Here is a 26,854-nt window from a genome sequence, read left to right on the forward strand (position 1 = left end):
GAATCATGGCAGGAACTGCAGAAGGGAGAGGGGGTAAGATTTGTGGAGATCAGTGAAAGACTGAAACATATGAAGACTGCAGAGTTTAAGATTATACTGAAAACAACAGTGCTGAGATTGATCTCACCTCATTTCAGGTACCTAATCATCTGTCCTGATTTAGATTTTTACTTTAAGATGAATCATAGTCTAGAAACATCCCACTGACTATAGTCAGTGCCTGGTGCAGATGAAGTTGTCTGAACTGTAGCTATCTGTGTCTGGCGAGCTGGATCTGGCCCCATATGAGTGAAAGTAAATTTGCCTGTGCAAATCCCAGTTTGAGCATTTGGGTATTGCTTCCTCTTTCAGTGCAGCCTGCCTGCATAGCCATTTCTACACTCCCAGCAGACTAATTATTACAAAAATTCTCTGTCATTGCTTTGCAACGGTCCATAGCTTAACTAATTTAAAAATGCAAATGAATGCTAAATTGTAGTTGAATCTGAACCATCTCCTTCTCCCTTTCTCTCTCTTTCTTTTTTTTTTTTCCTTCCCTGTGCTGGGAAATGAAAGATACAGCAGACATTAAATGCTGATGGTGAAAATCAATCTTTCAGATTTGAGGTAATTTTGAATTAGGTCCTACTGCCAGGGATAGTGACATCATCAGAGTTGCTCAATTGATCCATGATTTGAGGAGAAACAGCTTGGACTTGATCCTCCCTTTGTCCTTACAGAGAGACATAAATGCTGCAGTCTTCAGCTCTTTTCACTGTTAAACCTTCATACTCAAATGATCTCAAATTTTAGGAAGAGGCATTCGGGAAGAACATAAGCAAATGCACGAGCTAAAACACATCCCTTTGTACTGCCACTGTCCTGATGTGTGAAGCTAGAGCTCTGTTTTGCAATCATGTGTGGGTGATGTGCCCAGAGCGTTATGAAGAATCAGCTGAAGGGGTGTTATCTTTTTAGCCTCTGTAACTAGCTGGTTAACACTAGTTAAGCTGTTGGTACATTCCGAGTCTATAGCACCCATCAAGGTTGTCTCATCGTCTCATGGTCCCCATCTATACCTACTGACATTAAATTTTCTCTGCTATAGTAGCTCCTTTGAGGAAGAGGCTATGCCATAGCTACATATTTGAACGGGACATGAACAATGTCTAGCACCATAATTTGTGGTCTTCAGCTGCAGGATCACATACATAATAGTAATAACCATTCATAGACAGTCTTGTTGCTTTCCTAATTCCAGCACTGCACTGTAACATCGCTGAGATTGAGTGCTCAGGAATGGGACTTTTGAGTATTTAGAGAGCCACAGATAGGCTCCAAGTTAGGTATTGAGACTGCTTCGCTCCATGGACAGCATATGGCATGAGGGTCTGGTAACCCAAACTGCTTACCACTCTTTTGACCGTAGATCCCCTTGCGGTGCAGCTGAGTTAGGTACCCAGAAAAGAATACCTGAAACTCCAGTCCCCGCTGTGTTCATTGGTCTTGTACAATCCCATGACGTTTGCTGGGCTGGTGTGTGATGGGAGTTAAACTTGGTTCTTTGGAGCTGTAAACCCCCTTGTTGCCCCAAAGCAGGTGCTCACAGACACACATATCTCCCCTCCCAGATCCCAGACCAGCACAGTGTGTGTGGGAGGGACTGGTTTTCAGTTAGGATTCAAACATCACAATGATAGAGTCCTCCTAATCCTTCTACAAAGGTGCGTGTGGTTAATCAAACCGTAATGTCTCAGGCTCGGGGTAGTTTTGTTTACCAGCAGCTTAGTGCCAAATCTCCTGGGACGTGTTCACCGGTTCAGGACGTGCAGTGTGCTTCCAGCCCTCGCAGGGCAGGGATGGCTGCCCCTGGCTGTAAGGCAGATGTAGCTGTTGTGTTGCCTCATGTGGCCTCTTAATAGCTGATGGGAGGAAGAGGAGCCCTTGGCCTTCTCTTCCGCGTAGAAAAGCCATAAGCATATTGGTCTGGGTGCAAACACGCTTTTGAGAAAACACAGATAATTTTCTATGCAGACCAACTGCATTCAAAGAGGGAGCTAGAGGGAAAGGGGAACAAGAAAGAGTTTTTCTTTCCTGCATTTCCTTGGAGGGAGGTTCTTCTTCTAGCCTGGGTTACCCAAGGGGATTGTAGCTAGATGTTAGCTGTGCCAGCCCAAGGTTTGCTGGCGCTCTGTTTCCTGGGAGCATTGCAGCCCACGTTTATAAAAAAGATTGTCTAGTTGGGTTTTGTTTTAGTGGTGCTCCATTTTCCTGTGTTCTTGAAGGAGAGGAGAAATAATTGTTGAAAAACTTGGGTCTCTCTAGCAACGGGCTGGTTGTTTTCGTAAACTAAGCAAGAACCTTTTTGAGGTTTTCCTGTGTATGCTTATTAAAGCCCTCAGGAGTATTGTGGCAGCTAGGGGTCACCAGCACATAGTGAAGGCATGGCCTTGAGAATTTTCCCAGACGCTCCTCTGGCCTCATGTCCAGATGTAAGGTGACAGCGAAGCTGTTATTCAGGCTGTGGAAGTCCTAATGGTTAGTCATACCTGTTGTACTAGAGATTTGCATTATCAGTGATGCTTTCATAAGAGCCTTTATAGCCACATACAGCAGTCTTAATTTTGGATGCATATACAAGGCCAAATCCTGATCTTGATGATACCAGTGTAAAACTGAAATTATTTTTTTATTTATTTATTATTATATTCATTTCAAAGTAAGCTCTAGACTGTAGTAATGGCAACAGAATCTGACCAAAGATTCTGGATGAAGGGAGAAAATGTACCCTTTGCAGTGGAAGGATATGAGGAAGAAAATCTTGTATCTTGCCACAGTCCCTCAGTGTATAGCCCAGAGTGCTGCAGGTCTGGGTGTGAGTCTTCTCCATGTGTGTTTATGTTTGCACTAGTGAGAGGTGGTCTGTCTCCGTGAGTCACAACTCCTCCTCACTACACGCACGGCTCTGTCTCTTCAGTCTAGATAGATAGCTGCGCCTAAAGCTGTGCGCGCGTGTGCCTGTGTGGGGGTCATAACAATCCATCAGCACACACTGAATCCATCCCTTGAGCATACCAGCTTACGTCCCTTATGCCTCAGAGTCTGTTTGGGGGAGAAAGACTGAAATTGAATCTCCTCTGTGGGCATGTGTCAGAATCCCATATATATGTGTGTGAATAAACACACACACACACATACATATATGTGTTTCCATATTATCTGAGGGTGTTTTTTCTGTGATTCTGTGCTAGTAGGCCCAAAAGCAGTATTGAAGATTAATTCCATTTAATTTTAGCTATAAAGAACATTGCAGTCACAAGAGGTTTGCCATTAGTGTTAGAGGACATTAAGTATTTGGGTTTTTTTTAGTTGCAAGATAATAATGTTCTGGTGTAAATGTTTTATAATTATCTCATGAATTATTCACAGTTAACTTGATAACCCGACATTTTATGGGATATGGTCTCTAGAGTGCAAGGAGGGAGGGAAAATTTAAAAATAAATAAATGTGTAGACAGGACCCAGCTGCAACAATGAGAAAGCACTGATTTATTTTCTATCTGCACTGAAGGGTCATTTCATTCTTTTATTTTTATTTTTGTGGTGATGAGCCACAGAATGTCAGTAAGTGGATGAGGTTATTTTCTATATATATAGAAGGAAAAGAAAAACTGGGAAAGAAATCAAAATCCCTTCACTGGTTTTTAATCTGAAAGTGGTGCTTGAATTATTTCACCTATTGTTCCAGAGCGCAGAGGTTCTATTATTGTTGATACCATTTCCATCTGGTGAAGCATTAGTGAAGACCAGCATAGATTTTTCTTTTTGCATATTTCTGGGCCTTTTTTCTCCCTTTACCTTTCCTTCCCCTTCCCCTTATCCTCTCTTCTTTCATCCTTATTCCCATTCCATTTCTTTATTAATTTTCTTCCCCCCCACCCCTTTCCTTTTCAGTTCCTGTCTCTCTTCCTCTGGGCTTGTCTTTTTTCCCCTCACTTCTCTGATTCTTTCACCACTTGTCATCTTTCAGTGTTTTTGTCTGTCTACAATTCCCTCTTTGTTCTTTCTATTGCTAACAGGATCTTAATGCTGTTTGCTGAAGTCCATGAGCCTTAACCCAAATCAGCTGAAGAAAGAATCAGACCCAAAGAAGAGTTCCTGCAATTTAATGAAACATGGTGACAGCTTCTGGAAGAAGAGTACTGCAACTCACACCTGGACACCCAGTCTGAATGTCTATCAGGCCTTGATAACCAAAATGAACTGGAAAGAAATGCAGTAACTTCCTTACCATACCCCAGAGATCAATGGCATAGAATTCCCAGGAAGGGACTGGAGAAGTCTCCCAGCTTGCCAGATATCCATGAATCCAAACGGAAAAGAGAACAGGGCACATGACACTTAATCCCAGTGTGAGCAAAGGCTGCCCTCATACCCAGAAAAACAACTGATAGCTAACATAGGACTGAGACCTCCGGGAAGCTGTCCAGGAGCAATATCTCCTCTGTGGAAGACAAAAGCTTGGGACAAACTCCAAGGTCTTCTCTGCATGGGTAGTGGGAAGGGAACAGTGTAATGTTTGGGATCACCTGAGCTAGCTGGCATCCAGGTGTTGAGGTTTATTGCACCGGAGTTTCCATAAAGAAATTTTTCATCAATTAGGAATGCGTGTACTTTTTCAAAGAAACTCAGGGGGTCTGCAGAGCCTGATGGATATGCTTATGAATTTCAAAGTGGCAATGTGGAGTGTAGCTAGCAAGACATGAGCCATTGCAGAAAGATGAATTCATAGGCAGGACTTTTTAGAGAATGGATTTGAGAATGAAAGACTAATTCCACCAACCTGCTTCATTCATTTATTTAAATTTTTGCTATAAAATGAACAGCAGAGGAAAGCCAAAACTTGCACTGATGACTTTCCTTCTTTTCCCTAACCTTCTTTTATTTATTAAACTGCTCTGGATACACCTTTCAAAGAACTTTTTTTTTTTTTTTGGCTCACTGTTTATTATAGCTTCATCAGCCTTGAAATGGGAGCTGCAGGCAGCTTGATAAATGGATTGAAAAGCTGCTTCTGCCAGAATCAAACTAACAAAACCCCCTCAATATCCATAAACCATTTTGTTTTAGCATTTCTAAAACCAGCACGATTTCCCTCAGAGCATCATTGAAGAGTGACGCACCAGTATCCCTCAGTGTTTCAGCAAAGGGATTACTTTATCCAGTTGTGCCCAGGGCAGAAGTTCGTCACTGGGTCATGAACAGGACTCAGCCTGCAGCATTGGAGAGCAAGGGCAGCTGGGGTATGGTCGAGGGAGGGACAGAGAGACGGTCCTAGGAAGGCTGAGCAAATCTTAACTCTGAAATGTGCTGTGCAGATCAATGGAGTAAACAAGCCAAGACGTATGAAGTTGGGTCCTGCTCACAGACACTAGCAGCTGTCCTGCTTCCGTACAGCTATTTTTTACTTAGGTACTGTCTAAACTCTCCCTTTCCTTCCAATCTTTCTTTAAATATGGACAGCTAAATATATCCCTGGTTCAAACCTTTTGTCTTCAGCACACTTACTAAGTTCCACAGTTGGTCCAGCCTGGCAGTAAACCAGGGCTTTAGCTACTGTGATTTATTGATAGAGGTAAGTGGTTCAGTCCCATCTGTGAAGGCACAGAATGTTCATAAGGAAATAAATACCCCCTAAGAAAGTGGTAATGGGCCATCAGTTGCAAAGCTTCCAAACAGCCAGGTGAAGACATGTTACATTTCCTGCTGTAATAAATATCACAGATGTTACAGAAAAGGTGGGGGGAGAAACAACTGCCCCCCCCCCCCAAAAACCCCGACCAAAAAGAGGAATGAAAATATCTGACTCCTGAGAGGAAGGACCAGTGGTGGATCCTGAGGGCAAAATGAGAGATGTTTGTATTCCTTTCCTTACTAACCTTGTTTCACCTCTACATGCAAAGCTGATTAATATGCAAAGCAAAGGATGCGAATGTCCCATTGGCCTAAGCTCATTGCTATGTAACTTGCCAATATTGCTCATACTGAGAACAGCGCATCCTATGCTCCTAACACAGTTTCCAACATGTAGCAAGCTGGCAGCACCCAAGGGCTGCTGCAAGGATGTCTGATATAAAAATGGGCTCTGCCAAAAGCGACAGTCTTCTTGTCTCAGTTCCCACCCATTGCTTGCCTGGTTTCTGACTGTCTCTGTCATCACTGGGCTGCCAAGGTCCTGGGCTGGTTAGGGTCACATCTTCCAAGTAATGACCCCAGTGCCATGGCCAAACCGTGGGCTTGTTTCCAAATTATGGTGAGCTAATATTACTGAGTTATTGCAGTGACCCCACCTTGTCTCTTTTTTCCCCATGTGCTCCAGTCCCTCTTAAGAACTGTCTGGCTTCAGAAAGAACTTTGCTGTTCCTTGAGGCAGGAGGTGAGTATGAACGGGGAAGGACAGAGGGATGGAGACTGCCTTTCTCTTGCTGGAAAGGTGTGGTGTGTACAAGGCCGTGCAGACAGGAATACTAATGGGAATAAGAAGTAAGAGGTCTGAAGGTACCTTGACCCTTGGGATTCTCTGGTTGTTTAGAATGCATAATTGCAGTTTGTTTAACACCAAAGGATAACTGATCATTCACAGGAAAGAAGCCAATGGCGGGGATCAATATATCTACTGCTGTGCTAGAAAAATAGCAGAAAAGGGACGGCTCTCTATTACAGCAAAGCAGAAAAAATATATGCTTAAGTCTTCTTGTAGAAGGGGCCAACAGAGGGTTTGTTCAATGCTGGCTGTCATTGCAGTCTTGAGCTTCAGTGAATGTGTGTGGATGATGTGTATCCTGCACTTCAGATGTGGCCTTCCTAGAGACAGGGCAGAGGACGGCTCTGTCATTCTTGATCTAGAGAGAAAAATTAAGCCACCATGAAGGTGAAATAAGGAATATCTGGGCCACAGACTGATGTGTGGAATAGTAACCTGAGGAGATCACAAATGAGCACTTCAATCTCCATTTTCTATATAGGCCATACTGATGCATATTTTTTTATATAGGTGGGTATAGGAGTTACCAAGAGCTGATTACGCTTGGTAGAGCCAGAGCTGAGTTTGCAGTGGCACCTGTGGGATCCTGCATAAAAGCATGGATTTGGTTTTGTGGTGGAAAAATCTATTTTATCAAAATGCTTAGCTGAAGGATTTTGTTTCCCATCAAATATTTGTTCAGCCTTTCTTGGAGGGTCTTACAGAAAGAGTGGGAGGAGGTGACTCTTTGAATGGGGTTCAGTGTGAAAAAATCTTAATTATTGGCACTGGCAAGGAATATGGCTCTGAATTAGTTATATCTGGACTCGTACTTGTGTCGATCATGCATCAATATCCTGATCTCTCATCCATAGGGTGCAATCTGTATATAATTATGATGCCACTCCCCTGTAAAACAAAACTGAAAGATTAAGAATTGCCCTGAAACAAGAGTATTTTTCAGGTCAGCTTGGATGAGGAAGCCAAGCCTGACTCACCAGCTACGTGGTGCCACTGCACACATTTGCTTGGACCTGAGAAGCATCCTGGTGTTCTGTGATCCTGCACTGTGCTGATTGAACAGCACATGCATCTCCCATCCTGAGCTTATCCAGCAACAAACCACTGGATACTTTTAAGCAAGGAAAAAAAAAAGAAATGAAAACACGAAAAATGTCTAAATCATAAATCAACACCGAGGGAGCTGGAACAGGTTCTCTCTTGGGGCGACTTGTGCACCGCATGCACAGGCTTAGAGTCCAAGGCTGCGGGAAATCACGGCACCCCACTGCCTTGCTCCCCACGCAGGTTTTCGTGGCACAAGACTGACCTCCAGTGGACGCTGACTAGTGTCGTTGGTCTGTAAATCCGGGGAAGATGTGTACAAACGATCTTCACTGAGGCCACACGTTCAGATTTCAGGGCAGGTATTTGCTCCTTGGCTTCTTCAGGCCCTTCTGGCCTAAAACTAGACCTTAGGAACAGTCTCCTGCTGAGCTGATAAATGCAACGTGGTTACACTGAGATGGATAATTCCGAAAATGTCTTAGTGAAGCAGGGAGGAATTATCCTACCTATGACCTCTCTCCCTACAGAGCAGAGAGGGACACAGCAAAATGATGAGCAAGCAAGGGGCAACAGAGAAAGGGAAGAGCCTGAAGCTTTTGGGGCAGAAAAAGTTTCATTCGGAATGAGGCTCTATCCCTCAGGAAGTCCGGGACTAAGGGCAAGGACCTGACTGCAGTTCATGTGGTATAGTCTCCTCATAGTAGTTTGTGTCATTCTCATTAACTGCATGGGTCACTCACCAGACCCTCAGGAGGGCTTGTCCTCTAGCTGCACTGCTACCAGTGTTCTAGTTAGTTAACTCGAGTATATGTGCAGGATTTGCAACTCTACCTGTGTAGGATGAGGGGGGACATATCCCAGTTTAACCTGTGGTTCCACTTTCCAGGGTAGCAAAGAGCTGGACAGAAGTGCTCATCTAAATGAGGAGGAACCATCTGCATAAAAAATCACCGGGACTCTCCTTCCTTCCCAGAGACCACAGGTGTCATCTTCTAACAGTAGAAATACTCTGATTCCTCTCATAACTGCCACAAACCCCTCCTTGCCTTTTATGTCACTGGTGGGAGTTTCATTTCCCCTCCCCTATGTCTTTAGATGCCTTCATAGCGTTTCACATGCCCTCACCACAAGTCTATTGGTTACTGCTATCTCACAACTCTTTCCTCACTGTGCGAATACTGATCTCTCCTCATTCTTCTCAGAGCAGCATCCTGCTTCTACCAGTGAGGAATCACTGACACCATGACAAAACTTGATGGACGTAGGAAGAGGTGTCCTGCCTGGGTAATAGTTACTTGACCTCCAGCAGAAGGAAGAAGATATTTATTTCCTCTGTCAGTGGAGAACTTTTGTGAACGGTAAGCCACAGCAGTACAACCTTACCTACTAGAAGGTGGGAAACCCATCAACTGCTAGAGAGAGATCCTGCTCCTTATTTCCTAAGGAAACCTGTAATCATCAGCTAAGGAGAGGATGAGGTGTGAGGGGCTGCCCTGGATCTAGTCCAGTTGGTGCATTTTTATCTCAGAGGGAATTTTTCAAGGAGACAGCTATCATCAGTATATGACTTTTGGGCAACCAGAGCTGAATTAATCAAGAGAGATCTTTGGCTTACCAAATGTGCCAGTAATAGGAAGTCATCCTGGACTGAGCACATCCAATGTTCAGACTCAGTAGGACTCGGGTTTAGCTCAGATTTGCACCCAGGGCAGATTCCAATAGGCATAGACTTTGAACCTAGACACTTTCCACCTATCTGAATATGGTGGGAAAATTGCAGTGCCCTTGGCATCTGCATAAGAGAAGCATTCACCTGGTAGTTCATAGCCATGTCTACTGTGGAGCTCAATGGTTGTGATGAACTTGGGTAAGCTGCAAAATGGATAGATGAAATGCCTTACTTAAAAGTGGCTCAAAGGAGCAGCAGAAGCTATGAGCAACTGGGAGAGGTCTCTGGAGGGAGCAGGACAGACACAGCTGAGCCGCCTTTCCCAGAGTCTACTTAGCATGGGCCAAAGCCCTCATTTACTATTGACTGGAGGGATGTTTTACAAGTGCCCCTGCTGGTTTAGAGAGATATGAAATCTGTCTGTAATTAAGTTAATTTGGAGTTGAACACGGGCAAAGATAATAAGCTGGAAATAACAAAAGAAGAGTAAGAAAGAGGAGAAGGAGTTGCTAAGAAACAGATCTCTTGCACTAAATCCTCCCCCCCAATCAAATAAACCATTTTTAGGATGGCTGAGCGATGGGGCAGACAGAGCACAGGCATGGAAATGATTGCTATATCAAGACCTCAAAAGAATGAAGGAGATAGGAAGGTTATGACTTGGAGAACTGAGAAAGGCAAAAAGGGAGAGGAAAATTATTTCTTTTGCAGGTGACAGGTGTGGCCAGCACAGTTTAGTGGCAGAGCAGTGGCTTTGGGATCAGCAGGTGGTGTCCTGTGCCTGACTTGCCTGCCAGTCTGAATGAACACCTCCAACGCTCTGAGCCTCCACTGGGAAGTGCTCTGGGACTGGCTACCACCATGTCTTGCTTATAAAAGATGAGCAAATAACCCCTCTTAAAGCACAAGGCTTTTACCTTCTCCAGTATTTGACCCTGGTGAGAGTTCTCACTGGAGTCAAGCACCAGGGTGAAGACTTAAGGCTGTTTCTCCATGGCTTTTAGAAATGATATAAAAAATAGCATGTTCAAGCTAAAAGGAGGATGGAAAAGAGGTCTGCAGAAAGGACCAGAATACTTAACAGTCAGCAAAGCATAAGTAAATAGACAAGTTATGATCAATGAGTTTGTTTGAATTTGACAGAGCTTTCGTGCAAACATAGGGGAAGGAAGGGGGGTGAAACATTCCCTGCCAGTATGAGCTGTAATAAAGGACCTGCTGTTTTCTGATTCTCACTCTCTGTGAAAATTGAAAAGGTTAGCCAGGTAATTGAAATCGGGACTGGAATACAAATATGGTGTGAAAACCCTACAGCTGGCAAATAAAGTTGCAGGGAAAAGACTCAATCCTCGGTGGAATTTCTTAGCGGCAAAAAGACAGGGGCGGATGGGGGTGGGGGAGAGATGATTCTTCAATATACCTGTTCCTTATGGGAGGGGTGATAGGGGAAGAAATGAGACCTGAAGTGACCAGATTGAGGCTAACACTTATATGAGTGCTCCTTGCTGTCAATGCAAGAGACACTGTAAAAAAGTGGAGTGTGCTAAGGTTGAAACATGTATGGCAGTCATTGTTGCCTCTTGGAATAATGTAGTAGGTTTACTGGGAATTGGTAGGCTGCCATGTCAGCCCCAACTTAGAGACTATTTCTTGTTATATGCAGATGGAGAGCTCCACACGACTCTACCCCTCGTCTTGGGGCTGAGATACATAAGCAAACTAGATGCGACTGGACTGACGTCAACTGCCTCTTCATCTTTGTTGTATGCCAGAACACAAACTGATTTGCATTACTTTAGGCTAAGAGCACAGAGATAGATGGTTACTGCGAAGCAGCTGAGGAGTGGTTCCTTGTTACCCCCCTGTGTGCTGTATGTGTCTGAGTCCCAGTGGAGCGTCCTGTCATTGCTACTGCGATGTAAATTTATATGTGTTGCTGTATCTGTGGTCTGTTTTTCTGCAGGAGCAGGTAAGTTGAGCTGGGAGGAAACAGTGGTGCAGGGCTCAGGGGAACCTGAGGTTTGTGGTATTAGCCAAGTTCATTCAAATTCAAAAAACCCCTCTGCATGTAGTATTTCCCTAGCACCAAGCCAACGAACAGAAACTCCAGTCTGTATGTGGTTAAATAAACAATAGCTATACCTCCGAGGTCCTGCATTAGTGTTTTATTTCCTTCCTCACGGAAAGGCTGGGGAGTTCTTCTATTTCCCAAAATTGTGACGCTTGTAGTTTTTTGCTGCAGTTGCTCGGTGCTGCCCAACCCACCCGCACTGCAGTCAACAGCAGCATGAAGACTTCCCTTTGGAGCCTTTCCATTGAGTTTAGGCACCTATTTAGCATGCTCTGTGGCAGGACAGATATCTTTCCTGCCCTTACCAGCTCCTACAGAAGTAAGGGAAGGAAAACTGAGAGCTTGCAAACAAATGCTGCAAACCCTAGGAGTGGTAGAGCTTTGTTTGAATTTTCCCAGCTCGTGAGAGCATGCTCCAGGTGTCCCAGAGGCACCAGCCCCAGATCAATGAACAAAATGGTAGGTGAGCCCCTGAGGATGCTGTTCTCCCAGTGTTTTGTGGTGAGTAGGTTGTTAGCCATTTGTTTTGCTCATTTGGAGTATGATTTTCCTAGTGAGTCATTTCTAAGGGGGTCTCTTGGGTTCTAAAGAAATGAAACAAATTGAAAGGGACTGACAAGCATACCTGCTCTTCAACAAAGAGCATACAGCATTTCAAGGTGACCTGTACCTAGCTGCCTGGCTTTGTTTTTCAGTTGTAGAAGATATGCATACAAACTACCTGTAAAACACCTAAGGTAGATGACTGAAATAGGTCAGATAAATTGATTTTAGCACAGCATTTTTTTTCCTCCTTTGACTATAAAAGGAATCCAGATTTCCTCTGATGGAGCTCTTCATGCTGTAGACATTTGAGTCTAAGGGTCTTTTGGAAAACCCACTCCTAGCCAAAAAAGCAAACAAAAGCCTGTTCCTCTGGGAAGGAACTTCGCTGCATTTCACAACATAGAATAAGCTGAGGATGCATGAAAAAAAGTTATTTGGGCTTTTACAATAAAGACTTCAGTATTTCATTCATGAATTAGCTGTCCTAGTGGGAAGCAAATTATCCCAACAGCTCCCATACTTCTAAAATTAATCCTTCTTTAAAAATTAAGTGGATTTAAGATAATTTGCCTTAAAAGCAACAGCTGCAACTTTTCAGGGTTTCACAAAGTCTAGACAGTAACAGAGAGTCTTCCACTTCTGGTGGCAAATGGGCCTAGCTCTCTGCCTCTGTGTCTGGGGTATGACCAAAGGAGGTTGTTGACTAGCCAAAAGGTGAAATGGAAAGAAATGTGGAAGAAAATCAGCAACCTTTGACTCTCCAAGCGAGGTTCTTACATTATGGTCCATGCTTATTTTATGCATGGCAGATTATTTTTTTAAGTCAGGGAAACCAGTCCTGAATCATGCACTGTCTTTTGGTGCATGAGCCCTTATGGCTTGTGATCTACCCTAACAACCTCAAAAGTGTTTATTTTCCTAGGCAGGGAAATCCGCAAGGCCCAAACTGGGCAATTCTCTGCAGAGTTTCTTTTCAAATTTTTTATCCCCCAACTCACTCTGATGGACGTTTACCATTATTGCATCAGGTTGGACCAAATTCTAAAACCAACTTTTAATCCTTGCAAGAGTTCCGGGTTGTTTGATTTCTTGTCCTTTCCCCGTATTCCCCCTCAGTTTATTATAGAAAGAAAAAGTCCAGATTATTATTCTGTTTTCATTACCATATTTTTCTTTAATATCCATTCGATATGGAAATGCTACAGCTCAGCAATTTGCTATAGATTTGCTAGTCTGTGGACAAGAAACCTCAGTGGGGAAAAACCTAGCAAGTGTCATGATGAACAGCAGAGAAAATGAGGCAAATGATTGTAGAAAAACAGAGAGGGAGAGCAGACCTGGCTGTTACCCAGCCTGGGAAGCAGCACTTTTTGCTTTGGGACCTTCTCCTGGCTCTGACAACTGTGCCACCCGGTTTTTAACCTCCTCCCCTGAAGATGCGGTCATGCAGAGCACTTGGATGCAACCACACTGGGATTAGTGCTGTATTTTCATGCATATATACCAGCTGAAATAATCTGCATTTTTTTTTTTTTTAAATACTGTGATTTTTGGTAAGACTTTAGTGTCCTTCACTTGGTGCTGGCTGAACATCCAGGGATTCTCCATCTTCTGCTATTCATGTGACATCAGAGGGAGAAACAAGAAGCACAAGGATTGCTGGAGGATGGACCAGACATAGGAAGAGAGACCAGTATATTTATTTTCATGTTACACACAGATACATATAACCAGCTCTGCAGCTGAAGTGTACATTTAGTTTTACTGATAAGCCATGGTTTAAACACTTCAAAACACAGTAGTGTCCAAAACCTCTTCATATAAACTTAACAGAATTGTCCACTTGCTGTCATGATTTTTTTTCCAGTACTGAACCTGGCATTAGATCTGAGTATCACTCACTGGCAGTACAAGCAATTCATCTCTCCTTTAAGTGCTTCCTTGCAACACATTTCAAACTGTCCATGTTTTGTTCACATTGCTGGAGCATTGCCCCTGCTCTCCACACATTCTGCTCACACGCTTGCATGTTTCCCAGAGGGAAACAGAAGAAGAGAAATAAATCAATAGACAGTTCTGTCTAGGAAGTCACGCTTGATTTCAAATAAATATATTTTTATCACACTAGACTACTTTGAGGGAAAGTGAGTTGTTCTCAGTTTTCTTGCAAGAGGAGTTTTTCTCAGCCAGTTGCCAACATTTTTCAGCACTTGGCTGTGAAAGCTGCTAAATGTATAACTAAAGGAATATCACCAGTTTTCATGACATCTCTATCCATCTTCCCAGTATTATCATGTCTGGATCCAGCTTCCAAAATTCAGTCAGGTAAATATCAGAGCAGAGTGATAAATAACTCAAACACTGACCTTTTGGGAAGAAAAGCCTCCAGTGGACATTGGCTACTTTTTAGGGACAAAGTGCATCGACCGCTTTCTAGAGATTCCCCCTCAGGAACGAGGGGTTACTGAGCTGTGCTGTCCCAGGCAACTTAACTTGGAGCACTCAACCTCAAGCCAGCCCACATTTTTTTTACTGCATTTATTTTATTTTTAGTAGAATTTAGAAGAATTTTGACATCTCCCCCAATAACACTTTCACATAAGGTTTGACTTGGTGCAAGACTAAATGTTTTCAGCTTTGCTTTTGATGTTTGGCAAAAAAAGCTCAGTATTTTTTGGTTATGAGTGTAATTTCCTTTGGTGCCAAATTAAATGTGATAAAAACTGCTTTCAGGACCAAAAAAAAAAAAAAAAGAGCCCAGAACTGGAGGTAAGTTCCTGGTCATTTGCTTCTCACTATTTCTCTTCTAAAATTTCCCCATCCATACACACTTTTTCCCACCACCACTTCCCCTTCCTTACAAATCTCTTTGTCTTCCCTAGGAACAAAAACTTGGTCCTTTTGTTTAAGATCACACAAACTCTTCACCCTACAGCTTCACATTCCAACCTTGACTGCAGGTCTGTGTGCCCATCTGCAAGTCAAGAGATGCATTTAACACCCCCGAGCTTTACAGCCAAGGTTGCAATTCTCCCATGAAGGGAGGAGAAGAGAGCGGCGTCACTCATGGCTGGCTCTCTATGCACCAACACAAGATGCTCTCTGGTCCTAAAAGCATAAGACGCATTCAAAGAGCCACAAAATCTTGCAGAGTAACGTCTCCATCATATAGTGGATGTGTGAGTATGTCAAACTATACTGTCTCCTCACTGCTTTGGCTGGGCGTCTAGGACGGCAGAGGAGAAGACATGCTTTCAGTGGCACACAGCTGGGGTAAGGAGGATAACCCCCTGAGCTCGGTTAGTTAGGGAGTTGCACAAGGGAGGCCCATGGTGAGGGAGGAAATCCCACACAGCGTCTGCCCAGGCGGTCCCCAGTCCGTTAGTGGGAGCCCAGAGCTCAGTGCCCTGCACGGGGACTGGGCAGCTCGCAGGCAGCAAGGTACGACCGGCACAGCAAATCCAGAGGGAAAACACACCTTAATGTCTGGCGGAGGGAAAAATGACAATACAAAACTGGTTAGAAATGTAAATGTCACTGACAAAACTCAAGTGTCCACTTGGGGGTGGCAAAGTATTTCAGCTGTGTCTTCAGGGAGCAGGAGTTGCCTTTTCTCTCCAGGGCCTTGTGTGTATCTGCTACCCTCTCCATGGCTTGTTTCTCAAGATTGCAGGTGGTAAAATGGGTCTGACAGAAAACGTGGGCTAAAATTCCCCTTGTGATGCAGGAAAAGGCAACTCGCAGGCTGACATGAGGCCCGAAGGTCTCGCCTCACCTAGGAGTCCCCCAGCGAGAGGCAAATCAGAGGACTTTGGGGCAAACAAGGTAAAAGCCCATTGTAGCAGGAGTATAACCCATTCCTCCTACGGTGGGAAATGTCATCTGGATCCCCAGTGACAAGACTGGAATAAGCCTTTATGCTTACAGTGTGTTATCTTTCGGGAACTAATGTTCTTATTCATTATGGTAACTCTGTGTACTCTGACTATGTAAGGAAGTCCCAGCCCCTTGATGACACACGTCGGATGATTTTCTGTGGCAGCGCGTGCCAAACCTGAGCCCAGTGTGGTGGCTAAACCTAGCCCTGCGTCATGATGCACAGGGGAGGCATTCCTCTGAAACACAAGCAGGCTTTGAAACTTGGGACGCAGAAGTTTATAAAATTCTCTGTCATGTAACGGATTCACCCTGTCCTTCCTTTACGAAACTCTGTAGGGTCCTGACCTTGCAGTTAGTGGAGCTCAGGAACTCATTAACTTGGATGTAGGTGTGCTGCCTTCAGGATCTGTTTGCACGAGTGGAGTGCGGGAGGGTTTCCTAGACCTTATATTGTGCTTTGTGGCAAAAACTGAATTCAGTAGATGCAAAATCACTGCAAAACTCTCTTTTTTATTGCCTTTGTACCAGCTTCTCTGATCCTGCAGGTTTGCCCCAATTCTGTTGTGAATGGTTTCCAGCCTGTTTCCCGGCAGCTGCTAACCTTATGTAGATCTCTGATTTCTGCAATCCACCTGGTATGGGCAGGTGTGAAGTCTGCTGAAGTATGACCACAGGCCTTCACTGGCAGAGACAACACATACATAAGTATCTGAAGTTCAAGCAATGATAAGAAGCTGTTGCAAACTGCAGGACACGGGGCATAGCAGGGACCTACCATAGTCCATTTGTACATGGTCAGGCTCAGTTCAGGCAGGTGAGCAAAAATGAAGCTGTCTGATGCACAGGAAAAGACTGCAGACATTTCATGTTCCCTGGGCAGATATCCCCCATTAGCTGCATTTTGGGCAAAGGAGCCACACCAGGAACATCCTCAGCTCCCAGCAATGGCTATTTCCCGGGTAATGTAGATGGATTTGTGGCATGCACGTGCCATTTCAGCACTTTGTAGATACTGTCAGACATAGTATGCAGAGATACGGTAGTAACGTTGATACATTAAAAACAACCCACTAAAGGATAGGTTTTTTTGACAAGATTCAAGGCATTAATCACCACCCCTCACCCGAATCTTCACGTAGCTCAGAAAGCAAAAGTTTGCTTCTCATAATTATTGGCTCCCTGGTTCTCCTGGCCCAGAAATAGCTATTGCTGGTGTCTGATGTTTATCAGCCCAGTTCAGAGCTGCTCTTGTTCATGCCTATTTGCTCATGTTGCCAAGAGGGGCTTGCAGCAGCTACACCTTGAGAATATCACAGAGGAGAGAAGTGAGACTGGCTTGCCTAAAGCTAGAAGTGGGTAGACAAGGCTTTTGCAGCAAGTTGCTCCATTTCAAACTAAGTAAACTGATGTTTAGGCTGGTGCACAAAAAGCCATTTGGTAAGACTTGGATAAGCTGTGTCTCCCTCCTGTGCTGGCAACGTTGGGAGTGTGTCTCATTTTTGTAAAGCAGCTTTTTGTTGGCACAGCTTGCAGCCAGTAAGCTGAGATTTTCAGCCCTCCTATTAGCTTGAGGGTAATACAATGCTTGTCAACCACCTGCTAATTACAGTCTCCTCGTTCATTCATTCAACAAGACATGTCTGTGAGCTCTTCTTGCTGAAACCAGTCTTTTAGGAGGGTCTTTTCTCTTTTTGTTTCTTAAAGTAATTTTCTTTAACTTCTCTCTCACCTGGATCACAACATGGGAAGTCACAGGCCAGTGGAGAGCTGAGAACTGCTGACAGATGTCCTGTGGGTGCCAGGGAGACTTGTGTCTTCAGCAGAGTCCACGAGATTGTGGTCCTCAACCACAAAGATGCTCTGCTGGGCAGGAATCCTGCTGGTGGGATGGGTAGGGGCCCAGTGCTTGCAGCAAGGAGAGATCACACTGAGGAAAGCCATCCTGAAGCGCTGGGACAACAGATTATAAATGATGGGGTTCACGGCAGAGCTCAGATAGAAGAAAACACCTATAAGAACGAGGGGCGGGGGGGGGAGAGAGAGAGACCTTATTTCTTGTGGAATAATCTCAGAAGAGGAAAATATCTTCATTTCTTATACTGCTCCACCAAGCTTGGGTGCAAGGGTGGAGGCAGCAACAGCACATCTCTGCCTGCTACCACCCAGGCAGAGGCATGTCTCACCAAGGCTAGCTCAGGCACCACAGCACACAGGGAAAGTGGGAGAGAGTATTAACTGGAGCTCACCGTCTCCAGCTGTTCAGGAACCAGCTCCCTCTTGAGCTCTACTGCCCTGCCTCCAGCACAGCCCTCATCCCCGCAGCAGGATTTGCACAGCTGGTGCCCTCATCAAAGCTGTCAGAGGATAACTTCCAGCCGAGGGAAGCTAATTTCTTACCACACACCAGGACAATTGCATGAGATTGGATTTGTCTGAGCTGCCTAATGGCCACATTCAGTGTTTTCCATGGCAGACTGAAAATAAGATTCCTCTTTGAAAAAGCATTCATTTTATGTTTGGCAGGGCCACAAACATTTGGTTTTATCACCCAATTCTGAGCAGTATGTAAGTCTTTCGTCTTGCCATTTGGTAAGGTTTCCCATTTGCCTCAGAGACCCTCTGGAGAACGATGCCTGCTGCTGTGTATTCATTAAAAGCAGCTGAATGACTGCGGACTTCATTTCTGAACATTCCCAAGAAGGAAAAGCAGCTGGTAAAGATGCATGATATCCTTTTTTTTTTTTTTTTCCCTTCTTTGTGACTATTCAGACAACTGTATTGGACAACATGCCCAGATCTTGAAAGTTGCAGAAACTTGCATGCAGTTTTTATTTCAGGCACAATTCTCATCACTGTCCACCAAACCCCAACGAGCTTCTCCATGCATGTCTTATGTCACCTACAAAATAGACAACTACATATTTCAAGTAAACCACTCACAAATATTTTTTTTTGCCAGCCCCTGTGCAAGTGGAAAAAGAAAGCTTTACCTGACACCACATGAATTAAGTTGAATATATTAGCCAGAGGCTCTGTCCATTCCACAACAAAGCTGAAGAAAAGTCGATCTATATGGAATGGAGCCCAGCAGATAGCAAAAACCATCACAAGGACAACTAGCACAGAGAAAGGGGAGAAGAAAAACAAATCAGTTATGGAAGGATATGGTTCACTAGCCTGCATAGAGCAGAGACAGTTCAGAAAGCTGGATGAAAGACTAAATTATACAAATTTTATTCATTTTTTTCAAAGCTTTTGCCATCCTTTCTGTCTTACCATTACCAGCTAAAAGAACAAACTTTCCACCGATTTCTGTGTTGGCTAACCCAATGCATGCACACACAATGACATTGAAACAGAGCAGGCAACAGCCAGGTAATGTTGTGGCATGTACAGAGCCTAATGAAGAAACTGCCAGTGAGACATCTGGATTCATCTGTGGTACCTGGAACACACTGACCACATTGCACCTTGGAGTTAATTTCCTCTGCACGCTATCTGTACATCACATAGCAGGATAAGGCCATAGGAAGCATGTGCTGATAATAAGTCTGTCTGGGCACGCTGCTCAGCATGAAAGAAAAAGAGTTTGCTGCCATGCACAACTTGGCCTGTGCTGGCTCCAGTAAGGACTCTCACTAACCCATTCCAGACTCAGGTTCTATGAATATCTGTGGTCACACTCATGGGGCACATGAAATCAGGCTGAGTTCAAAGTACAATTTTCTAGTTCAGATGGTGACTTAAGCTGCCTAAACCAATAAAGTTGTTGCAGGAAATATTGAAGGTGGTTTATGTTTCCTGCATAAATACCATCTCACTAGCAAGGTGATCTTTGCCTTAAAGACAGCCCTAATTAGGAAGTGATGCGAGTGCTTTCAGGGTGGTTGGAGCACAAATTCTCCTGAATGCAATACAATGTGCAAGTCTGCCTAGGTCCTACTTCTTCTTGGGAAGGTCTAAGTGGTTAAGTCAGCAGTAGGTGATGTACATGGCTTGGCAGGACCTTCCTGTTCATGAGCAAAGCTTGTGGTGTGATGCAAAACAGATGTACATTCTTCTTTAACAATGTACAAGATAGATAGACTATTTGCACGCTGTCCTGGTTTCAGCTGGGATAGAGTTAATTGTCTTCCTAGTAGCTGGTATGGTGCTATGTTTTGAGCTCAGTATGCGAAGAATGTTGATAACACACTGACGTTTTCAGTTGTTGCTCAGTAGTGTTTAGTCTAAAGTCAAGGATTTTTCAGCTTCTCATGCCCAGCCAGCGAGAAAGCTGGAGGGGCACAAGAAGTTGGCACAGGACACAGCCAGGGCACCTGACCCAAACTGGCCAACGGGGTATTCCATACCATGGGACGTCCCATCCAGTATAGGAACTGGGGGGAGTGGGGGGGGATCGCCACTCGGGGACTGGCTGGGTGTCAGTCGGTGGGTGGTGAGCAGTTGCACTGCGCATCATTTGTACATTCCAATCCTTTCATTATTGCTGTTGTCATTTTATTAGTGTTATCATTATCATTATTAATTTCTTCTTTTCTGTTCTATTAAACCGTTCTTATCTCAACCCACGGGTTTTGCTTCTTTTCCCGATTTTCTCCCCCATCCCACTGGGTGGGGGGGAGTGAGTGAGCGGCTGCGTGGTGCTTAGTTGCTGGCTGGGGTTAAACCACGACACAAGCTGAAAAAGTGGGATCCTCCCTAAAGGACTGCAAGAACCAGGTTTGGAGTAAGGGATATTGGAGAGTTGCCATGCAAGCATCTGCCACGTAGGTTTGCTCAACCTCCTCTCATGTTCAGGACGGAAAATCTGCCTTCTGAGTCTTCTGATATTTAACCATGGTGTTTCACTCCTATGCCCTCTAAGTCCAGATAAAACAGCAATAAGCCTTTATCTTTTTATCACACTCATAACTCTTGTATCCAGTGAATTTGCTTGATACCCTTCAGGACTTGGTCACCCTCTTGTCCACAGTAAATAAAACACAGAAGGACTCACTACTTACACAACATCTTGGTGACTGATTTCCTGGATGGTCTCTGAACATTCACAGCCATTTCCTCCACTTCCAAAGACTTGTCCCCTTTCAACTGGCAAAAGGAAGGAAAAAGGAGAGCTTAGACAGGAGATGACATCCCCACCAGACATAGCTTGTTTGATATTTTGATAGCTGTAGTTTGGGAAGGCAAAATTTGGGGCAATTCAGGACTCACTGAAAAAAATCTACATTTAATTTTCAGTTTTAGTCTAGGGAAACATTGAAGCTTTAGGTTCAAAACAATCTGTAGATTTTATGCATCTGAGACTGCATATTTACAGTAACTTTGTATTTCAGTTCCCCACTTGTCCTTTCTCAATGAGTGAATATTTGGTTCACAGTTTGTGTTCAATTTCAACAGTATTTTGCTAGGCACTATTTTCTCTTCTAGCAAAATATTATTTGTTTGTTTATTTTCCTGAAAGGGTTCCCCACAATTAAGCACAAACCAATGATCCAAATAATACCCAGAGAGGCCTCAGTGAAACACAGCTGTAATCACTGGAAAAATTCCTGTAGAATTCAAGGGAGTTTGTTTCATGCCCTGAGTGTTTGGACTAATTGATATTCAATCCATCTAATGAACAGAACACATATATGTTCTCTTGCAGACAGCCGGTGTGCATGATATGCACAGATTCAGCCACATACTGCTCAATTACAACAGGGTTTTTTTTTTTAATTCTGGAAGTTTTCCTGGACTTCTAAAAAATGGACATAAAGAATAATAATCTGATCCTCCCTGAAATGCTTCCCCAACATGCTTATGGTGAGAGCACTGGTGCTTTCGTGATGAAAAGACCAGGTCTAGGTAATCAGGACAATTACTTCGATTATAAAAGAAATCATCTAGGGAGAGTGCATAATTGGACCCAGCTTCTTGAAGTGGGAACTTCTGATTAGCCAACAGATTTGGAGTGATGGTTTTTTCAACTGAGAGAAACTGGAAACAAAACTTTTAATTACATGGGAAAGAATATCAGGAATGAGGGAAAAGATAGAAATCCATCTGGATTTGTAAAAATCTTGTGAAAACATGCTAGTTGTGCCATTTTCTTTTGTCTTTTACACTGTGACTTTACTTCCTGATTTTGATTAACAATACTTTGCTGTAACGATGATCAAATGAGACCTTCTTTCAATGTTCTATTTATTCATAAAACCCATAAAAGGGAAACACATGTAAATTGAATTATATTCAATTATAGTGCAATTTAGCCTCTCATGTTTTACATTATTCCCTTTGTAACTTTTAGTCATAGCCGCAGTTGCTTGAGGAAGAGGCTCAGTTGATTTGAAACACATCTACCGATAAATGTCTGCTCAGATTGATTAAAATCCCTAGTTTCCCTTCAGTGGTTTTCAGTCTCAACAGTAATCCTTCCAGGCATATTGCAAAGCCTCAGAGAATACAGTGCTCTGATGCTGTAATAAACCAGACACACATGTATCTGTAATTTTCTCCTTCCTCCTGTCATTTTGATGATGCTATAAGGCTCTTTTTAGCCTCAAGTGATAAAAATGGAGGTGTAACTAGTAAGAATAACTCAGCAGTTGCAATTTAATAAAACAATGAGTTATGACAAGGAGGAAGGGAAAAAAAAAAGAAACAGGTCTAAGGCAAAGGTTGTAACTTGAGTTCATGCCAATTGTTTGACAGAGGGAGAACTCCAGCCAAGGTAGTGGTTACTTTTACATCACTGTGGACGTATGAGGCTATGTAGAGTTGCCTGGAGATGAATGTTACCCATTCACTGCAAGAGAATTAAAAGTGTCTGGAGCAAGAAGCTGAAAATTGGATTTTCCCCCCACAACTTTATTAGCTACGGCATTTCATACTAGAAATCAAAAGGCAGAGTGAAATTAGGGCCTCAACTATCCCCAGGCAAACCTAGTGAGGCCACTCAACAAAAGCAGGAGAACTGTCTTCTGTAAGTTCCTCAGCCTGACATGAGTGGTGACCAAACTTTCTCTCCAGCTGACAGAAAAATTGATATTTAAAACCCACATGGCTTGTGCTAAAGCATGCAGTCCTGCCTACTTCAGTGATTTGGCCGAAGCAGTTGCCACCTCTCTGCTGAACTGCAGCCTGGGTGTGCTCCTAGCTCACCCCCATTGCAAAGGAAAATGTGTTAGTAGGTGCGAGGTTTGTTGAACAACCTCCATGGAAAGGGGACAGACTCTTCCAGGAGTGTGCTGGGCTCTGCAGAAATTAGCCAAAAGCAATCACTCTTCACATATGATTCTGGTTTTAACAACTGGGCATTTAGGGGGCAATACAGATTTTGATGATAAAATCCGGACAGCTATGCATTGACAAGAATAAGTTGTCTTGATTCAAAGACAGGTGAAATAAAAATTACCAGTGTGTCCAATGTGTTACTAAGGGGAAGTGATACTAAGAGAAGTGTTGGATTCTTAGCAGAAGAATCGTCCTGCCTAGGTGAGGTTAATCTAGTCCCATCTGATCATTTAGATTCCCTCACAGATGTCTGAAGTAGGTGGGCTGAATGAGTCTCTGGACTCTCCACTCTTTTCATTCACTGTCAAAAATCCTCATTAAATAGAGTCTGACTTTTAGACAACCAGTGAGAACCACCAATCCCTGTGTCCTTTTAGAGATCAGCTTGAAAGAAATGGATGGGGACCTTGCACTGACTCCTGCTGCAATGCAGACTTCTTCCCAAGCAATGCCACCCCACATCTACCAGTGCTGCAGGGATTAGCTTCTACAAGCAGCCATTTCCCAGTGCTCTCATTTCCTCCCTCTCCTCTTCCTCCTCCTCCTCAGCTTTTTGGCTATAGGTTGCAACCAGTAGCCCAACAGCTGAACTGGGTTTAAAGAAGAGCCTGGCTGATTTGGGATTGGTCCTAAAGGCACCTGTGATGAGAACCCCATGAAAGAGGCAGCAGAAAGTTTCCGCAATCAAATCTAATGAGACTACAGTGTAATCATCAGTGTCCTCTTCTTTATAGTAATGCTGGAAGTATCTATTGACCATAACATTGTAGTATTAAACCATCAAGCCTTAAAATTATATCCAAGTAGATCATGAGGTAATTGATCATGAGGTAATCAACCTGATGGCTCTGTTGGCAATAAATTTCCCGGTGAAAAAGACAAATATATTTTTTTTCCTTTTTGCAAGGAATACAATTAAAAATTAACTCAGTTACCATATGACCCATGTTTGCTACCTTCTCACAGCTGCTTAACATGTCTCCTTCTGTATTATATCCTGAGGCTCTCCTGAGCACTGGCAAAGCTTGAGGGAGAAACTTTGGTGAGAAAATGCCCTTTCAACAAAGCCTGGGGTTGGAAAGACTACGTCTCTGCTGAATTTGAGCTGCTGTGCAACCTTTGGATCAATTCTGAGCTTTTCCACTACGGTCTGTGAGCAATACATGGCACTCGGGAGACTCTAGAGTGCTGCTGAAGCGTCACAGATTTCATCCTCTGTGAGTAGATAAAAAGTGTCTTCTCTGAAAAATTATATATATACAGCTTTCTTCTATCATTTCTGTTGAAAAAACTGCGATTATGTTGCCTAGTGCAGTTTGGAGCGTAATGTAGGTATATGCAGGATGCTTAAAATTTGGAAGCCTGAGTTGGATATACAGAAAAGCAGAGGCACAAACAATGAACATTGCAGCTTTTAGGAAAGACAGCTTGAACATGTCTGTGAATATACAGAAGTCCTGAGGGAGCAGCCCTTGTCTGGTACCTAGCTTCTCTTTTGGGATGGGGATTAGGAATATCTGCCGCCACAAATAGAAGTTATTGCAGTCTTCAAGACTTCTTTTTATTAGTTCAGGGATTTCTCTTTTTCTTTTTGCAATAGCTATATTTTCAGCACTTTTTCATCCCTTCAGGTCTTATTTTGAAAATTTTCAGTGAAACTATGTAAAGACCCCACGACAGCCACTGGGCAGCGGGGATAATTTAACCCACTCATTTCTTCAACGATCTACTGTGTGCTATGGATTTTTGGCAGTTAATCCTTGTGGCTTTTCCTGGGTAAGGAAAAATTACTTCTGTATAGTTTCAGATAAAATGATATATACACCAGCAGAGATTTGGTTGAATTTCTTGCACATAATTTGGTAAGTTCATTCATGTCTACTAGCATATTGCATCCCTTTCTTGCTATATGATCAGGCACAGCTTTTTTAAACTTTAAGTTATATTCAATGTGATGAGATAGGTTTTATATTTTCAAAATATGTGTAACATACGAGAAAAAAAAAGTCATTGACTCACTATGATTAGCAGTGCATTTCAGCGTTGTGCTACGTGGTTTTATAATACTGTGATACTGATTGTTTTATCTATGTATTTAAATGATGAATACTTGGTAAATCTAGTCTTACTTTCTGAAGAGACAGTGAATATGAGCTCTAAGGTAGCCTTAATTGATGGTGAAACTATGCCATAGTTATATAAAGAAACGATTGCTGAATTTGCTAGCAGCAGCAATAAGGTAGCATTTCAGTTTATGACAGCTTTGTGACTTTTAACAACTGAATATTAGCACCATCTCCAGGGAAGAAGAAAAATATAGTGTAATGGAAATTCCACAGTCACAAGAAGAGGGAAAACAAATAATCTACAAGATTCAATCACTAGCCTGCTCCTTTTTATTCTTTTCACGTTTTCCTTTTGGTATATTTCCTTCTAGTCCCTACTGCAAAGGTGCAAATCTCTGAGAAGGTGGAATCAGTCTACAGACTTGGATATTTCAGTAACATTCAAATGTGAGCAGCAGTGATGGTAAATTTTTTTAAAAAGATTGGGGTAAATTATTCCCCAACATAGTTATATTAATTTCAGAATGGGATTACAACAAAGAAGGAGTTGGATCCACTGTTTTCAGAGGTTTGAAATACTTTTGCTTTTTGGGGGGAAAACAGATGGGCAAGAAAAAGGTGCAATCACTTAAAAGACACATACAGACACAAACACACAAGAATGAGCTAAGGAAACACTGAGCACAGTCAGAGTAGGACTTACTCTTAGCCCCATCAGATAGTACAGCACACTTATTACCCCCATAGGCAGCACATAGAAGAGAAAAGAAGTAATCTGGACAATACAGTTGTAGATCCACATGGGCATGACTACAGTGCAGGTAGCAGAGCCAGGGACCAGGGTGCCATTGGGGAAATACTGCAGCATGATACCGTGGGTGCCAGTGTTGGGGAGGGCAAAGAGGACAGAGAGGACCCAGAGCACCACGACGGTCCTGAGGGCACGCTTGCGAGTGCTTTCCAGCTTGGCACGGAAAGGATGGAGGATGGCAATGTATCTCTCCACGCTGACTGTGGTCACGCTGAGGATGGAGGCAAAACAGACCGTCTCAAAGAGCGCCGTCTTCAAATAGCAGCCGATGGGCCCAAACAAGAAGGGGTAGTTGCTCCACATCTCATAGACTTCCAGTGGCATCCCAAAAAGCAGCACGAGCAGGTCTGAGACGGCCAGACTGAAGAGGTAGTAATTGGTCGGCGTTTTCATGTTCTGGTGCTTGAGGATTACCAGGCAAACTAAGAAGTTACCTACCACCCCAACGACGAAGATGAGGGTGTACACCAAAGCCATGGGCAAGAACAGATGGCTCCGTCTGGGCCCACATAGGAAGGCTAAGTAATCCTCAGTGCTGTTTAAGTATCTCCTGAAACGTTCTTCATGTAGATCAAGGTGATTGAACCAGGAGGTATTACTGATCCAGGCCATTACTGGATCTGCTGAAGTGTTTCACAACTGAGATCCAGTCGTCTTTAAGTTTCTCTGTGCTAGTTTGCTCACTTTTTGCAGAGAGAAGAAGCTGGTGGGGGGAGTTGTCTTGCCAGACCTAGATGCACAAAGCCACTGAGAGATGTGAGTGAGTGTGTTTGCCTGGCTTCGGTTAAGGTTTTGCCGTTGTAACAGCTGTTCCCCTGCAAGGAGTCCCTTAGCCAGAAAGCCCCTCCTTTCACACATATTCATTGGCTCACTAAGTGCATTAGATTATAAAGTAAGAAAAGAGGTTCCAGCTCCTTGTATCAGCTCCCATAGCAGATGCATTTACAGAATCAGAAATGTG

The 26,854-nt window shown here is 43.5% G+C and overlaps 1 protein-coding gene and 1 long non-coding RNA gene across 2 annotated transcripts in view; one reads left to right on the top strand and one right to left on the bottom strand.

Annotated features, from left to right (window-relative positions):
- Positions 1–10,580, top strand: part of LOC128134368 (uncharacterized) — a 124,239-nt gene extending 113,659 nt beyond the window's left edge. Inside the window, exons 2-3 of the long non-coding RNA XR_008232726.1 lie at positions 4,059–5,451; positions 8,778–10,580. This is a non-coding gene — a long non-coding RNA (uncharacterized LOC128134368). The remainder of the gene's footprint in view (positions 1–4,058; positions 5,452–8,777) is intronic.
- Positions 10,581–17,349: 6,769 nt separating this feature from the next.
- Positions 17,350–26,505, bottom strand: NMUR2 (neuromedin U receptor 2). Its single transcript, XM_052772018.1, has 4 exons — positions 25,786–26,505; positions 20,742–20,826; positions 18,726–18,851; positions 17,350–17,744 (listed from the first exon to the last, which is right to left on the bottom strand). Exons 1-4 carry the CDS (start codon positions 26,503–26,505, stop codon positions 17,485–17,487), a joined length of 1,191 nt encoding a protein of 396 aa, XP_052627978.1. The 3' UTR covers positions 17,350–17,484.
- Between the last annotated feature and the right edge of the window lie 349 nt (positions 26,506–26,854).

The sequence above is a fragment of the Harpia harpyja genome, chromosome 20 (genome assembly GCF_026419915.1).
Source record: "Harpia harpyja isolate bHarHar1 chromosome 20, bHarHar1 primary haplotype, whole genome shotgun sequence".
Lineage (NCBI taxonomy): Eukaryota > Metazoa > Chordata > Aves > Accipitriformes > Accipitridae > Harpia > Harpia harpyja.

Coding starts and splice junctions, on each gene's coding strand:
- NMUR2 (XM_052772018.1), bottom strand. CDS start 26,505: ATGGCCTGGATCAGTAATACCTCCTGGTTCAATCACCTTGATCTACAT. Junction 18,852..20,741: donor ATCAGTCACCAAGATGTTGT/GTAAGTAGTGAG, acceptor TCTCTGTGCTAG/TTGTCCTTGTGATGGTTTTT. Junction 17,745..18,725: donor CTTAATTCATGTGGTGTCAG/GTAAAGCTTTCT, acceptor TCGTTCTTATAG/GTGTTTTCTTCTATCTGAGC.